The sequence below is a fragment of the Erpetoichthys calabaricus genome, chromosome 13, assembly GCF_900747795.2.
Source record: "Erpetoichthys calabaricus chromosome 13, fErpCal1.3, whole genome shotgun sequence".
NCBI lineage: Eukaryota > Metazoa > Chordata > Cladistia > Polypteriformes > Polypteridae > Erpetoichthys > Erpetoichthys calabaricus.
Window position 1 is genome coordinate 83,559,651 of NC_041406.2, and position 15,945 is coordinate 83,575,595.

The window sequence follows — 15,945 nt, forward strand, 5'->3', positions numbered from 1 at the left end:
CTTTTATATTTAAACTAGATTTGGTGTATTTGTAGGTTCTGGATGTTATAGAATATAAACAACTAAACTAGTTTTTCTTAGTTTCCATGGCCTCTCCACTATCACAACCAGCATTTTCATGATGATGGCCAGATTGCACTTCCCTCACAATTTTCTCCCACAGATGAAAACATTTATATCAATTATCATTTCATAATAGACAGATTTCCTTTTTTGAATTTCAAGGGTGACCATTTAGTTTACTGCAAAATGTCTGTTCCCTATGGAAACACTTCTGTGATTATCTTTCAGTGTTATTTTTTTTGAATATTTTTAAAAGGGTCCACCAGACATTCACCTCAGCAACAGACATATCTGGCAAGTAGTTCATGCCTGTTGTCCAAAAACAACTTGGAAAGACACTAACACAATGGCTGGATAAGTGCATTCTGCCACGATGGCATGTGTTCTCCTATGCCCTGTCCATTGCCGTGTTTTATTTATTTATTAATTTGTTTGTTTCTGGACCATGTTTATTTAATTTGCAATAAAATAACACCTGATTTGAATCATTTTCATTAGGCCCTATCATGTGGCTTGATTACTTATTTACTTTAACTAGCCTCCCCCTTTTGTTTGACATCAGTGGATTTTAAAGTAAGATTCGAAAAGTCCGGCATGTTGGCTTATAGTCCTTTTTAAACAAAAAATTAACCAAATTTTCTTTATCCAGCATGTGTTGATAACCACATAACACTGCATTTGTCTGGGAGATTCTGCTGAATTTCTTTGACAGTTTGGCAAACCCAAAGTGCCCAAAGTGACTTCAGAACTTGTGCCATTGACTTCTTGTCTGAAATAGCTCCAGGTTACTTTTTCCTAATGCTGTGTGCACTTACATGTTAAGACATCTTAAAAACAGGGCTACATTTAAATAAATAAGGCAAATTAGGTGGAAAAACTTGCCTAACAACACTCAGTGTCTCATTTTTTTGGATTTGTGGACTGATTGAATTGGATAGAGCATGACTGTTTATCATACATCATCATTTATATTAAAGACGTTAAGTTTAAATATAGTGTGACATTAATCTTTTCTGTGAGTTTGAACTTGTCAGATGGAAGCTTTGTATTGAATAAATGCAAGGTTAAAATTACTGCAATAAAGGATATTCAAACACAAAAATCTCTGTTACTTCACACAACTTTTTAGACATTGGTTATTAAAAGAATACTCTGCCCAAAAGGATATTCTTTTTATATGTTTCTTACCCTGTGTAGTTTGTAGTGATGGCCGAGAAAAATGTTTAATCTTTTCATGCAGAAAAAAAAGATGATATAATAAAACCCAGTGATGACCAATTCTATACAATGGCAAATGATGCAAAAAAAAAACATCTATGTAAAAAAAGAAAAAAATGTATGTTAGTTGAGTCACAAAATTTACATCACTTATCCAGTTTTATACTCAAAACATGCAAAAAACATACATTTTTAGTTAAAAAATTGTTAAACACGTAGTCCTAGAAAAAAATCAGTGCACATTATAAAAAGGAAACACATGCCCATAATATTGTACTTTTGAAATGAAGATCCACCTCTCACCCTCATTCAGTGGTCAAGAATCCTGTCTTCAATTCAGTGTTTCCCCCGAAAACATGGAATGTGACTTTAGATAGTGATCAGGCCAGTATTGACTCCCAGGTCCTTCTCATAGAGAGAGAGAGAGAGGTTGGGAGCATGTGCTGATAGCAAGTTGCTGCACCCACCACACAACGAACCACCTGGATTGGGACCCGAGTGCATCGGGTGACATCTCAGTACCACACTGGAACAGTGTGAGGTTTTTTACGGTGGCTGAAGTGCCAATCCTGCCACCAACCCCCAAGTTTTCCCTGAAGTGGAAGGTCCTTCTTGCAGGGCTGGATGCAGATTAATGTCACACCCAGGATGAAGCAGGTTAAGTAGAGTCACTTCTGGTGTTTATGGGATTCAAACCGCCAACCTTCCACTTGCTGGCACAGATCTCTAGCTTCTGAGCCAAGGGTATTTTAAAGTTTCAGATCTCCCATTTTGTACTCAAAATTAACATTTGTACTTCCAATGTGCAACACCCTACATCTAAGGCAGTAGCATTAGGGAGACCTTTGACAATATAAATCCATACATTTTCCCAACTATTGCACTTGAGGCTATTAAAGGCAGAGACTATGCAAAGAGCATCAGGTGCTAGGTAGGAAATACCTGAGGGTGGGTAACTGGTTTGGGACACAATATAAAATTAGAATACTTTAGTTTCTGAAAAAATACATCTACTTTTACTCTTAGTAACAAGACCTTAAGAAAGGCATCTTTTGGTCTTCATAACATCAGTGGATGGATTATTCATGTCTGTGCAGTGTGGCATATTAGCATGACAGTAAAATTACTTGTAAATATGAAGAATTCACAGGTCCAATACTAAACATGTAATGTCAAGAGAAATGTGTTTCAGTTTACCCATCTGAGACCACTTCAAAGTGAAGTTTTGTTAGTGGGTGACATTGCAGAGATGAATAAACGCTTTACTGATGCTCTGTAAGTGTTACACTTCTTTGGGTATTTATTGGGAAATTATATGTTAAGGTCTTGTTACCCAATAGTAAATGAGTAATAGATGTTTTCAGCAGTACCTAAACTGTTATCTATAAAAATGTATGGTCTTGATGAGGGATAGCTATTTCAGTTTTTTTCTAGATTCTGTTTTTGGTAAATAAGAAAGCTAAGTAAATGTGGACATTTGTAAAAGAGTAAGAGAAAGTACAAACGCAAAAGTGTAAGTCCTGGTTAATTTTGAGAAATCCTATAACTTAATATGATATCCTCTGTGGTGCAGTGGAGTGCAGCATGATGTTTACAAACCATGAGAGGGGGAGAAAAAAGTGTCTAATGCCCCCAACCCCCACACTAAAAGCGTCCTCCTCTTAGCAGGAGGGACAACTCTTCCTGATTTAATGAGCCCAGGGAATGGCTACCAAGCTGTGTGAAGTGCTGCTCTTCCCATTGGAAGTAATTCTGCTTTGAAGTCCTATCCAGGACTGTCAGTTGCCGCCCTACAGCTCCCCTGAGGAGGGAATAAATGAACAGTTCGGAGGTGGGGAAGCCCAGCTTGACGGGCCTGCCAGCCTGCTTCTCCCTGGAATTTGATTGTTTATATAATCTTATCTGGCTAAGTGGTGGTATTTTGCCTGGCAGGCATTCGAATGAACAGCAGCTCTCCAAGCTCTCTCACTAGAATTGATAAAACCAGTAGGCCTCCACTCCTTTTTAGTTCACTATACCAAAAAAGCAATGTGGATCAGTCACTTTATGTATTTATCCCCTTGTGTCCGAAAAGCCAAGCAAAATGACACCTTTTATTGGCTAACTAAAAAGATTACAATATGCAAGCTTTCGAGGCAACTCAGGCCCCTTCTTCAGGCAAGATGTAACCCCAACCCCTTGGTTCCGAATTGGATTAGTGAGTTAGAAAATGGGTGTGTTTGTTTGTTCCCTCAATTTTAACCTGGACTAGAAAATGAGTGGCATGTGTCTATTTGTTTACATTTAAGAATCTTACTAAATTGCTTTCACTTAATGACTATTTTTATGTTGCCATATACTGTTATATATGTATGTTTACCACTAAACACAGTGTCTCATTACACGACATGTAGTTGCTGGGTATGTCCAACTTACCAACTGCAGTTTCCTATCTCTCTTGCAGACCATGTCAGTTTAAACAACTGAACATTGCTGGGCATGACAGATTTAGTGACTGCCTGTCGACCTGCCTGCACGGTCATGCTCAGTCCTTTTTGTGACCGCCATAATGTGTTCCCTGAAGGAGCCAGTGCTATATCAAGCTGCTCACCCTCTCACCAGCATCATCTCTATAGTCTGAAAGACACTTTCTTCAAATGCTATGTCTGTAAGGCCTGCTGCATTGTGCAGGACTCCTCTTACAGATTATTCATTCTTTTGTCAAAAAAAGATACTGAAGCATCAGAATCAGATCTTCCAGGTTGTGTGATAGCTTCTCCCCCCAGCTGTCAGACTCCTCAACGCAACGCACCTTACCTTGACATCCTAGACCGCAACCTTTACATCCAGTTTATACATCCAACTGTGAAACTTACATTTAATGGGTCTCCATGGAATTGTAGTAGTTAAATGTATTGGCATATTGCCTATTTAAACTGTATGGTGAATGGTTTTGTTTGTTTGTACACACCGTCTTGTCTGATTCGCACTGTGTATACACTGTGCGCCCTGAGCTTCATCATTTTTTTTCCCTGTATAGTTGTATATGGTTTAGATGACAAGTGTAGTCTGCCTTCTGTTTTTTCAAGCCTATGACCAGTTCCTTAGTTATGCTAACATGTCCTGGAACCACAAAGTCAGCAGGTAGACCTCTTCTCCGTGAGCCATCTTGTCATTGTTGGTGATCAGGCCTATGATGGTGGTATTGTCAACAAATTTCATGAAGGAGTTATAATAGACGTCAACAAGCAATAAAAAAGGGTGCTCAGCACTCAACTCGAAATGTACTGCAGATGTCACCAGTGATCCACTGTTTATTAGGAAATATATGGATTGTTTTCATAGACACATGGTCATCCACACTTTTTTTTTTTTTTGTTGAATCCTGTTATGACATCTGCATACTCGTTCAGATCTGACAAGGAGTCCACTAATCACGTCCCAGTTTGCAAAAATAAGCAATCCTGCTATTTGGCACTGAACCATTTTTCCTTCTGGTTCCTCAAACTTCAGTTTCTGCCTGTAAGCTGGCAGCAGGAGCGCTGACAGGTGATTGGACAGTCCAATTTAGGAGCACAGTAGTGAGCAGTATGCATCTTTTAGCAGGATGTAGCCCTGATCCATTTATGTTTAAAGATAAGAACAAGTAGGAAAACTGGAGTGCCAAGAAGAAAAAAACACAAACACAGGTAGCATCTGCAGAGTACATAAAGTCAGTGAACAAGCTGACATTGGAAATAGGAATATGGAGGTACAAGGCAATGTATATCAGTTTAAATGAATATATTGTGGGTATTCTTTGACATGTATTATTTTTATTATAGAAACTACATAACTGTCAATTCTAAATTCACGTTCTACTATATATAATCATTTAATATACGGTAACACTGCTTATAGTCAAAGATAGAGTGTGCGTTCAACTTTCAGGAGAAAAATGCTACTCATTACTTCTAGTTCTTTGAGCAGGAATTCAATGAGGATTTCTACTAAAGAAACAATTGCCGCATGAATGGATGTGCCCACTGTTTTTCCTAAGAGCTTTCTTTTGTGTGTGTGTGTGTGTGTGTGTGTGTGCACGCGCACGCATGCATTAGGTCTTCTATGAAGATTCTACATTCTTGAATAAAATTACAAAAACAGTACATGGTTAATGACCACAGGCTCTCACGAGTTCAGTTACTATGGTTCATCAGTTCTTTGCCTATCCCAGACTACTGCCAGCCGTGCACTGTAGAATATTTTAGTGTTTCTGTAGTTCATCTTGGGCTTTCATCAGCTATTGCTAACTCTCATGTTAATAATTTCCTTTATAAGAACTTAAACATTTGTTTAACTAGAAAAAATGAAATTGGAAATTCATTATCTTCCATTCTGACTGGGATAAAAGGGAGTAAAAATACTACAAAGCTAAATGTGGGATGATGAGACAACTTAAAAGATGCTGAGGAGTACCTGAAATGTCAGATGCCATGACATGCAGTGCTGAAAATTAAAAGCCAATAATATTCAAATATTCAAACTGGATCTTGCTCAGTAGCTCTCTGAAGTTCCACTTAAGACTTATGGTGGACCTTATTTTTAAGTGAGGAGGTTATACCTGTGGATTCATTAAAATGCTAATCAGAGCTTGTGTTCATACTCTACAGCTGCATTTACATGTATTGCTTGAAATTTACATTTTGCCTATAAAATACTAATGTTTTAGAAGTGGAGACCTAAATACCCAAAATGTATTCATACACTGTACTGTACTACTAATAGCAAATCAAATGTCAAGTATGCATTAAAATAAAAGTCTTCATGTCTCTTTAAGTCAAGTTTCATCTTTAGCCATTTTCTTTTATAATTGCTACAGGTGAGATATAATAAAGGCATCAAGACATTAAAGGATGCTTATGTGATCAGCTTTTTGGGTGTTTCATATTCGTAATTAATTTAGAACACTTTGCAGAGATCTTTCGTCACTTTGTAATTATACAGTCTTTTTCTGTTGATCAGTGTGAAAATAGTCAAATTAAATGTATTGGGATTTAATGTTGTATAACAATAAAATGTGAAAAGTTCGAAGGAGTGAATGCTTTGTATTTGCACTGTAGTTGTTTCACCTTTTGTAGGCCAAATCTTTAAAGACTTTTAACTTTGTATTTTGCCAATAAAAGTTTAGAAGTTTTGATACCACCCTTTCAAAAATCTATCCACATACCACAGTATAAATAGTGGATGAAATGTCAACAATACATTAAACAGTCTTAATATCCTTATTTGTGAAGTTTCTTTTTTTAATTATCTATTTCTTTTAATGCTCACTACAAGTGAGACAAAACAAAGCTGTCTAGTATCAATCTTTGAGACAGTAAATAAAAGCAGATTGGCAGAGGGTACCATACAGAAGAGGCAGCAGCTGGCCTACAAGGGCAACTCTTTCAAATAGGAAGTTGTGCTAGTTTGATGTGTTATTTATTACATTTAAAAATGTAAACTGTAACATTTATGTAAAGCTTTGCAAAGAGAATTAATTCCTGAAAACCTCATAATAAGGTGAATGTTCATAATGCAAACATAATTATCACTAATTGACATGAAAAGAAAACTGTAAGCTTTCCCAGGCTCTGTGAAATGACCTCTGTTTTTGTTCAAATTACACTAACTTAAATGGAAATTGACTGTTAATTTAATAATAACATTAAATACCACAATGAAGTCCACTAAGATATTTTCCCTTCATTACATATTGTTTAATAAAAGTTGTTTACCTACACTTTACCATTTCAAATTTCACATTCAAAGGAAAGGCTTTGTCTTGGGTTTTTCCAGCTGTTTCATGTAATTTATTTTTTAAGCCATCAATCTCAAGATAATGTGGCAAAACACATGAGAAACAAATGTGACAAGCTGACTGAACTATAGCACGTCAACCCAACATTAGCCTTGAGAAAGTCTGACACTGTGATTGCATGTCTCTGAACATACAAACCCAGCCTGTCCCACAGGGTGCAGTGAGGCGCAGTAGGAATGACTGCAAATATGGCTGAGTGTTGGCTCTATTGGAGCGCGCCTTGTAACATGAAAATTCTGTTTCATTTTGGTTAGTAAAATACAAAACGGTAATAAATGACTTTCTTTGTGTACCTACACTTTTGTAAAGGCAATGTCATATTATGCAGCTTGTAGTCGCTTGGGTATATCACACTTGCCAAATAAAATTGCTGCTCTCGTTGCCTAACCATGTCAATTTACATGAGTGGAATCGCTAGAGATGTTATCTTTGACTGTGTGCCCCTTTTTGTGGCAGCTAATGACATGCTGCCTGAAGGAGCCAGTGCTGAACGAAGGGTTAACAGGTATGGCAAGTTCACCCACAATCCGAGCCCTTTTTGTTTTCTTTTTTCCATTCCATCGTGATACGTAAAACACAAAGCATGATGAGTGTCTCTTCTGTTTGTGAGGTCCTAAATACGTATATTCCTCATTCCTTGTTGCTGCATTATCCCTAATGGGATAACGTTACTCCTTTTCACAAAACTTTGAAAAAAACAGGGATCAAGACTAGGCACAAGTGGAGTTTCATTTAAAATTATTTTTGATTTATGATCCTTATGGACTACTATCACCATGTAAAAAATGACAATTTTTTTACAATCAAGAATACTTAGATTTTTAACTTTCAAATTGAACTACACATTTTAATATTTCACATAATTTATGCAACTATTCTGGTTTCTGATGTACTTGTATCTCATAAAGTAAGTCATTACATTTCTTATGAACAACTTAAATTAGGGCGGATTATGCTAATTCTGACTTTTTGAATGTTGTCTGGTTGCTTATATGGACTCCTTGATTTTCTTGCTTTATTTTACATATCAGATTTCTTACTTTTTCATCTTTACTATTTTGTATTTCAGATGAAGTTGACTACAGCAGTTATGGGACCAACACTTTAATGAGAAGAAAGAAAGCGGTGGTAACTCTTCGAAATGATGTCAATCGCAAAAGGCCACATATCAGCATCAGCATGCCACAAGATTTTCGACCAGTGTCTTCAATCATTGATGTTGACATTTTGCCAGAAACACACCGTCGAGTGCGTCTTTACAGACATGGTTCTGACAAGCCCCTGGGTTTCTATATTCGGGACGGTACCAGTGTGAGGGTCACACCACATGGTCTAGAAAAGGTACCGGGCATTTTTATTTCCCGTATGGTACCAGGAGGCCTAGCAGAAAGCACTGGCTTGTTAGCAGTAAATGATGAGGTTTTGGAAGTAAATGGCATTGAGGTGACGGGCAAAACCCTGGACCAGGTCACTGACATGATGATAGCCAACAGTCATAACCTAATCATCACCGTCAAACCTGTCAACCAGCGCAACAACATAATCCGCAGCAGCCGTATATCTGGAAGCTCAGGTCAGTCTACTGATAGCGGAAGTTCTACTAGTCACCACAGCCTGCCAGCTCCTTCATCTCTCCAGCAGCATCTGCTCCAAAACTTCCACCCTGATGACCTGGAAAGCGATGAGGAAACGGATATTGTCATTGAGAGCAGCCTAAGACAACCACCACCTCCACTACACCAGATTACCCAGCGCCCCTCCAGTAGGCCTCAGTTTTCTGTGCCGCCTAGTCCCCCACGGCCCCCATCTTCTGCTTCCACTGTTTTTACTTCGACTTTAAAGACCCACCCCAGCAATGGTAGCAATAACAATAATTTAAGTTTCAGGTTACACAGAGACCTGTCCCTTCAGCACCAGAGTACCAGTGGGTCTGTCAGTAGGAGCAGCAATGGCAGCATCCATAAACTCTTAAGCACGTTGAAGTCTGATCCAAGGCACAGCTTGGCCCTGCCGCGCGGAGGCATAGAAGAGGATGGGACTGTGATCACACTTTAATATTTTCTTTGTTAGGTAGAAAGAAGAGAACATTCCAAACCGGGCTTCATGTTATAATGAGCTGGTAGCCTGATTGGAACTTGTTTATTTTTATATTTTCCTATGGAGATGCCGACCAGGTATGATTTTTGTATGTGTATGTGTTTTATAATTGTTTTTTTTTTTTTTTTTTTGCTATTTCCAGTGATAATATTGCTGCTATAAAATGGTTAACTTTCCCCAGACAAAAAAAATTGATTTTAAACTTGACATTTCACAATGTGCAAAATTTTCAACCCATGCAGGACCAAACTGAAACACTAACTGGCATCCTTTTCATTTTTTTTTTTTTTTTTTTTTAATATCCACATTACACTGTAGAATTAAAATCTTTCCCTTTCCTCACGTGGCCTTACACATCTTCATTTGGGTAATCAATGTTTACATTCTTCTTGAAAGGAAACTGAACCTGAATAATCTGGAATAAGGTTCTGGTGTGCTTTGCCTATCTTCTTTTTTTATGCCACCTATCATCTGCTGTCTTTTTGAATGTTAATACCTTTGTCTCTAAAAAGTGTGTTTTTGCAAAGAAACGATCAGCATGTTTGCTTTATAAGCAGTACTGGTGTTTTTTGTGTCTTGAAGAATTTGTGTCAGATTATAACCTGTTTTGAATCTTCCATGAACACATATGAATTGTTCCATGTTGGGTGTTGTCAAACTTCTTCCAAAATTAGCACAAATTGTATACTATGATTTGAGAAAGTATTAAACTGCACATTCAAACCACCAACTTAATGTGTCTTCATGCAGGCCGCATGTAGTTCTGCAGCTGAGGTGCATGCTTCTGTCTAGTAACACCAGAAAAATGTTCTCTGTAGGCTAGTGCCACCTGCTGACAAGAAATCGTAAGTGCATGTGGATTCCTTGACCAGTTTTTATGTGATGTACTGCTCAGAAATATTTGTAGTTAAACATGTATTTTATTTTTAGTTTATTTATTTTTTTTAATTCACACAGTTTTACTGGATTATTATTAGCACAGAAGTAGACATTTAATTATGTACTGTATACTTAACCTTTATTTCTCTGGGGACATGCCAGTTGCAGATAATTATGGGCAATAATAAATATTCAACTTTCAGAACAACTTCACTTCATGAGATGAAAAAAATCATTGGTACGATGGACATGAATTTTAACAATATTTTGTTTTATTGACTCTTAAAAGAGGTTTTATGAAGATGGTTTTTATTTTAGTTTATAGTGGGTGGGGAAGTGGTCATGTGTTGTAATTAAATGCATTGCAAATTATGATTTTTTTTTTTTTTTTTTTTTTTTTTGAAGACATTAATGGCAAACTAGTGTGGAGTTACAATACTTAACACTACCTTGGCTCCAGACATGCCCTGTTAATAGCCTTGAAGCTTTCTTTGTGGTACTGACTCAGTCACTGTTGTAGGACAGTGATCTTGTCTCAACATGTGTTGTTGCATCTGTGGAGAGCTGTGATGATGATTTTACCATCACAATGATGACAAAGCAACTGTGTGGGTTATTGTGGTACTTAATGCAACAGGCATTGGGATTTTTTTCTTCTTCTTTAAATCAAGGAATGTAAATATTAATAATTTTGGAAAATATTTTATCAAATTTCACATACATTCCTTTTTTAGGGTCTCTGGTATTCGGACTTCTTTCTTATAAGAAACTGAGCTTGCATTTGTATTTCTGTATTAGAAGATTTTATATACCAGACTCAGTTTTGTTTGTCTCATTTTCTATGTAAATCAATTTGGCAATATTTTTCATACCACTGTTTGATGTTTTTATTTTGTATTTTGAAAAATGTCTTAAATAAAAAAATGGAATTTATTACATTTGTTTGTTCACTGTCTGAGAAATATTGACAATTAGCACATCCAACTATTGTGACTCGCAAGACATGATTGAAATGGAAGGAAAATGACCAGGAGAATCGTAAGTCAAAGAACAGGCTAAAAGTCATAACTGGCAGTCAAGGAGATATTTCATCCAAGTCAAAATGGCAACTAGAAAATTCTGTTTGAAAAACAAAAGCTGGGATTTAAAAAACTAAAAAATTACATAAAGATCTTTGAATGCAGCGAAACAAGGTTATCTGTCAAACTTGGATACCCCAAGAAGGCCTGGGGTGACCTTTGTATTGTCACCAGATTGACATCACAAATGAGTTCACCCGGGGGAATTCTGGGCAAGATCTCCATGGAGACTACAGGAATGGAAACTTAACATAGCGGCACCTAAATGGGAAACAAAAATGGTCTTGCGATAATACAGGATTAAATAATGAACCTTCTCAAAACAGGTTCTAGACAAAAACACGCCGTATTTAAATTCCTTCAGTCTCAAAATCATGTAATCTGTGTACAGATTGGTAAGAAAATGCTCAGGAATTTAAACACAAAAATCACTGAAGTTGGACATCATAACACCAAAAACCTTTAAAAGTGCAGACCCACAAGGATCAGTTCTGAGATCATTACTCTAATTTATAATTTCTTGACGTAATGACAAAAAAATCTAAAATAACATATTCATTACATTTTCCTGAAAGTATTAAGTTACACGGAATAGCAGACACCACACATGATGGACCTGGACTGGATTTCACATATTTAATACAACAACCTTAGATGTTATTGTACAATGAGGATCTCTACAGCTAGAAACATCACCCAGTGTCCATTACACAACGTCTAGTCACTGAGTATGTCATACATACTAACTGGGGTTGCTGACCATGTCATTTGAAATGACTGAAAATCACTGGTCATGTCACATTTATTAACTGCGTGACGACCTCCCAGCACATTCGTAATTGCCCCTTTTTGTGAAAGCCAATAGCATGCTGCCTGAAAGAATCTGGTGCAGCAAGTATGGCAAGATCAGGTGCAATCTCTGCCCTTTTCTTTTTTTCATTCTATTGTAGTTAATAAAACACAAGACGTCAGATAGACAAGCCTCTCTTCTGTTTGTGATGTCTGTGTTCCATATTCCTCATCGCTGCATTGTATGAGCTGTACTTCCAGATGAGCATTCACCCGTTGTCATCTCTCATGCGTGTTTGATTTTATTGGAGTGAGTCGCTGGGCATGTCACCTGATGAGACTGCCTTTGACTTGCTAAGACTATGTAAATGAAGACTAGTCATCTAAATAGAACATGGCCTTTAAACTGACTGCATAAAGATGCAATTGGCCACAGTGTAGGCCATAACCCCCTTAATAAACTGCAGCACGATCACCCATGCAGTCAATCTAGAGACATCAATTAGGCAAGCTGGTGCAGTTGGTTAGCGCTGCTGCTTCAAATCCCTGCACTTGGTCTCTGCCTGTGGGACATGTACACGATTCCCCTTGTATGCTTGGTTGTTTTTCCTACGTGTTGGGTTATTTGGTGACTCTACACTGGCCGTTTATGTGTATGTGAGTGGGCTCTGTGGGACCTGACACCCGTCCATCCCTTAAAATTGCTTCATATTCCTTCCTAAACCTGTGGACATTCATCTTCTGAGGGCCTTTGTATGATGTGTTACAACAAAGTGTATGGTAACACATCACATAAACACATAAATCACATAAATCTTTTAAGCTACTGTTTGATGATCTGCTGTCAAGTGTATTCAGTTCAGGATATGATTAAGTTACAGATTTCTACAGTACTAGTTTAGTTCAATCTTTCAAATTGCACAACTATGTTAATTTTGCTTATTAAATGATAGTGCAGTATGTTTAGTGTTATTTCAATATTTAGGTCACCATCTATTGATGTTACTGAAATGAGGGTCAAATTGTATTACATTCACATTGTTTATACCACTTTTCAGGAGGTCTACTTGCTTTCTCACAACTCCATTAAGTGGAAAGAACCTGTTTTAACTTGCATAGATACTTTCTGCTAAGGAGTGTCCAAACAGAAATTGCTCTTCTGAAAGAAACTAAGAAAAAAAAACATGTCTAGACTCTATTTATAATTTGATTTGAATTCACTCTTCCATATTTTTTTTTGCATGGCAGCAACCTGCACAATAACACAAAGACCAAGGGAGGTCTACTTTCTACTGCACTGAACCACAAAAGAAGATAACCAACAGTAAAATAAAATTAATTACCATTTACATATTAATTTAAATGATCTTGTTAACTGAAGGCACACTTTAAAAAAAAAAAAAGTAATAAATTTTACAAGCAAAAGCAGGTTATTTTGTTCCTTCATACTCAATGCCAATTTATTTTTATAGTACCTTTCAATAACCAAAGTCTTATACAGCATAATAAGACAACAATCTTAAAAAAAAAACACAAAAATAATCAAAGGCATGTAAACAAAATCACAAACTAAAAAATAAATTGCATGGATTCAAGTACCCAAAAAAGCCTGAAAACCAAACAGACCTTTAGCTGGGCCTTAAAAGGCAGTAACAGAAGCAGTAGTCCTACTAAACAGAGGTAAACTGCTCTAACGCAACAGGCCAGCTACTTATGTGGCCCACTGGTCTTTTGATTTCAAATGAGGAACAGTCAAACAAGTGACTGTCTTGAAGACCTTACAGATCTTGAGGCTGACACTGGACAAAGCAGCTCAGTAAGGTAACAGGGAGCCAGACCTTGGAGAGCCTTACAAACCAACAAAACATCTTAAATTTAATTCTGTACCATTGTGGGAAGCCAATGGCGATCACCTAAAATTAGTGCTGCCTCTTATGCTGCCTTCCATTTGAAGTGGGAAGTCGGAATTTCAGAGTTCCTAGTTGGACTATAATGCAAAGCAGGAAGGAGGGAAGCAAGACTTATCCAGGAGTGCCCTTGTCTGATTCTCGGGGGTCACAGTAGCTGCAGGTTTCCCTTCCACTTTTTTTAAATCTGTGACTAATCTCGGCTGTGAATTGACTTTTTTCTCTTTGTTTTAATTGCCTTGTTTTTTTTAAGACTCAGTCCTCTGAAATGCTTCTTTTTCCCTTAAATGTTGATAATTAAACCTGGTTTAAACCTAGTTCAATGGCTTGTTGGTGCTAATTTCCAAAACTGTTGATTTTCTTTTTTCTAAAACACCCTCCAAATGTTTTGGCAACTGGAGTGGATCAACTTTACTGAGACCTTCACATTTCTTTATTTTCAAATATTATGTGATAGACACAGGTCAGGTGGTCATCTGTGTCTCATTTTGTATCTCATTATTGTTTACCTGCTAATTAAGGAAAAAATGATTAAGGGGGTCTGAGTCTTAAATACCAAGCCGATTATTATTAAGGCAAAAGGAGTGAATTAGCAGCAAAAAACTGGACACTGATTAAGAAAATGATTAGTATGAAAACCAGCAGCTGCTGCAGCCCTGCAGGATCTTAGTTGGACACCCCCCCGACTTAGTCAAGAATATACTGTATATAAACACCCCTATTGGTTTTTGTCCCTGTGGCCCTGAATCACATTAAGTGGGTTTAATAATGTTATATTTTGTGAATGTCAATGCAGTGGTCATAACAGGCAGAACTGCCAGCACATAACACTTAAAACATTTACATGGTTTTCAGCTCTGGTACTGTCTCTATGGTGTTGTTTTCTCTGTGATCAAGTAAGTTTACTCAAAGAGTCTAATTGCATGTTATTAGAATTAGTGGTTAGGTGAACACTGAATATCCCAATGGAGTGTGCAAAGTGATAAAGTACAACAACATTTATTATATAGCACATTTTCATACAAAAAGTAGCTCAAAGTGCTTTACATAATGAAGAAAAGAAAAATAAAAGACAAATAAGAAATTAAAATAAGACATTAGTTAACATAGAAAGGAGTAAGGTCCGATGGCCAGGGTGGACAGAAAAAACAAAAAAAAACTCCAGAAGGCTGGAGAAAAAAATAAAATCTGTAGGGGTTCCAGGCCACGAGACCCCCCAGAATAAAGAATTGATACAATGGAAATGGTTCTGTTAGGTATTTTAAAAGTATGTAGTGGAAGTAAAGCTATTAAAAATTATTTTTATTGTGCAGGTGTGTATATATTAGTAATAACGTACTGGTTAAATGAAGATACATTTATTACAAACAATGACTCAGGGCCGATACATTACTATGTTTGGGTTAGATCGGTGATTCCCAACGTGGGGTGCACACCCCACTGGGGGCAACTTCAGAATTTAGGTACGTTAAACAATTTATAAAATGAAAAAACAAATTCACTGTTAAAAATGATAATAAATAATTTTTTACAGAGACATTTATATAAATATAGAAGGAATGGTCTGCGGTGGGTTGGCACCCTGCCCGGGATTGGTTCCTGCCTTGGGCCCTGTGTTGGCTGGGATTGGCTCCAGCAGAACCCCGTGACCCTGTGTTCGGATTCAGTGGGTTGGAAAATGGATGGATGGAGGAATGGTGAATAACCCTTTTAATTTATGATTTTACAACGGACTTGGGTTTTCTACTTAGAAATCGTCTTACCATTAAAATATGAATTGTAACAATGATTATAAAATTTTGCAATATAACAAAAATATTAAATGATCAAAATATTATAGAAAAAGCTGGAATTAGTTATTTTATATTTATGAATATCACGTCTGTTTTCAAAACTGTACTTTCATATTACACATTTTTTAACAATTTCTTAATGATTTCTTTGTTAGTACTTCAACTATCCTTTCCCTCTTTTGTTTCCATGTTTTTTGGAAGCTTGTTTAGACCGAATTAATGACATTACGGGCTTCCTCCACGTGAGTAGGAGTTCACTTTTTGAATAGTTAATAATAAGAATAAGGTATATGTTACAGTGG

The 15,945-nt window shown here is 36.9% G+C and overlaps 1 protein-coding gene across 1 annotated transcript in view; it reads left to right on the forward strand.

The window, feature by feature from the left end:
- The window catches only part of LOC114663444 (partitioning defective 6 homolog gamma-like), a 115,110-nt gene extending 104,127 nt beyond the window's left edge, over positions 1-10,983 (forward strand). Inside the window, exon 3 of the mRNA XM_028817178.2 lies at positions 8,169-10,983. Coding sequence (XP_028673011.2) covers positions 8,169-9,154 — 986 coding nt within the window. The 3' untranslated portion in view covers positions 9,155-10,983. The remainder of the gene's footprint in view (positions 1-8,168) is intronic.
- The last annotated feature ends 4,962 nt before the right edge of the window (positions 10,984-15,945 follow it).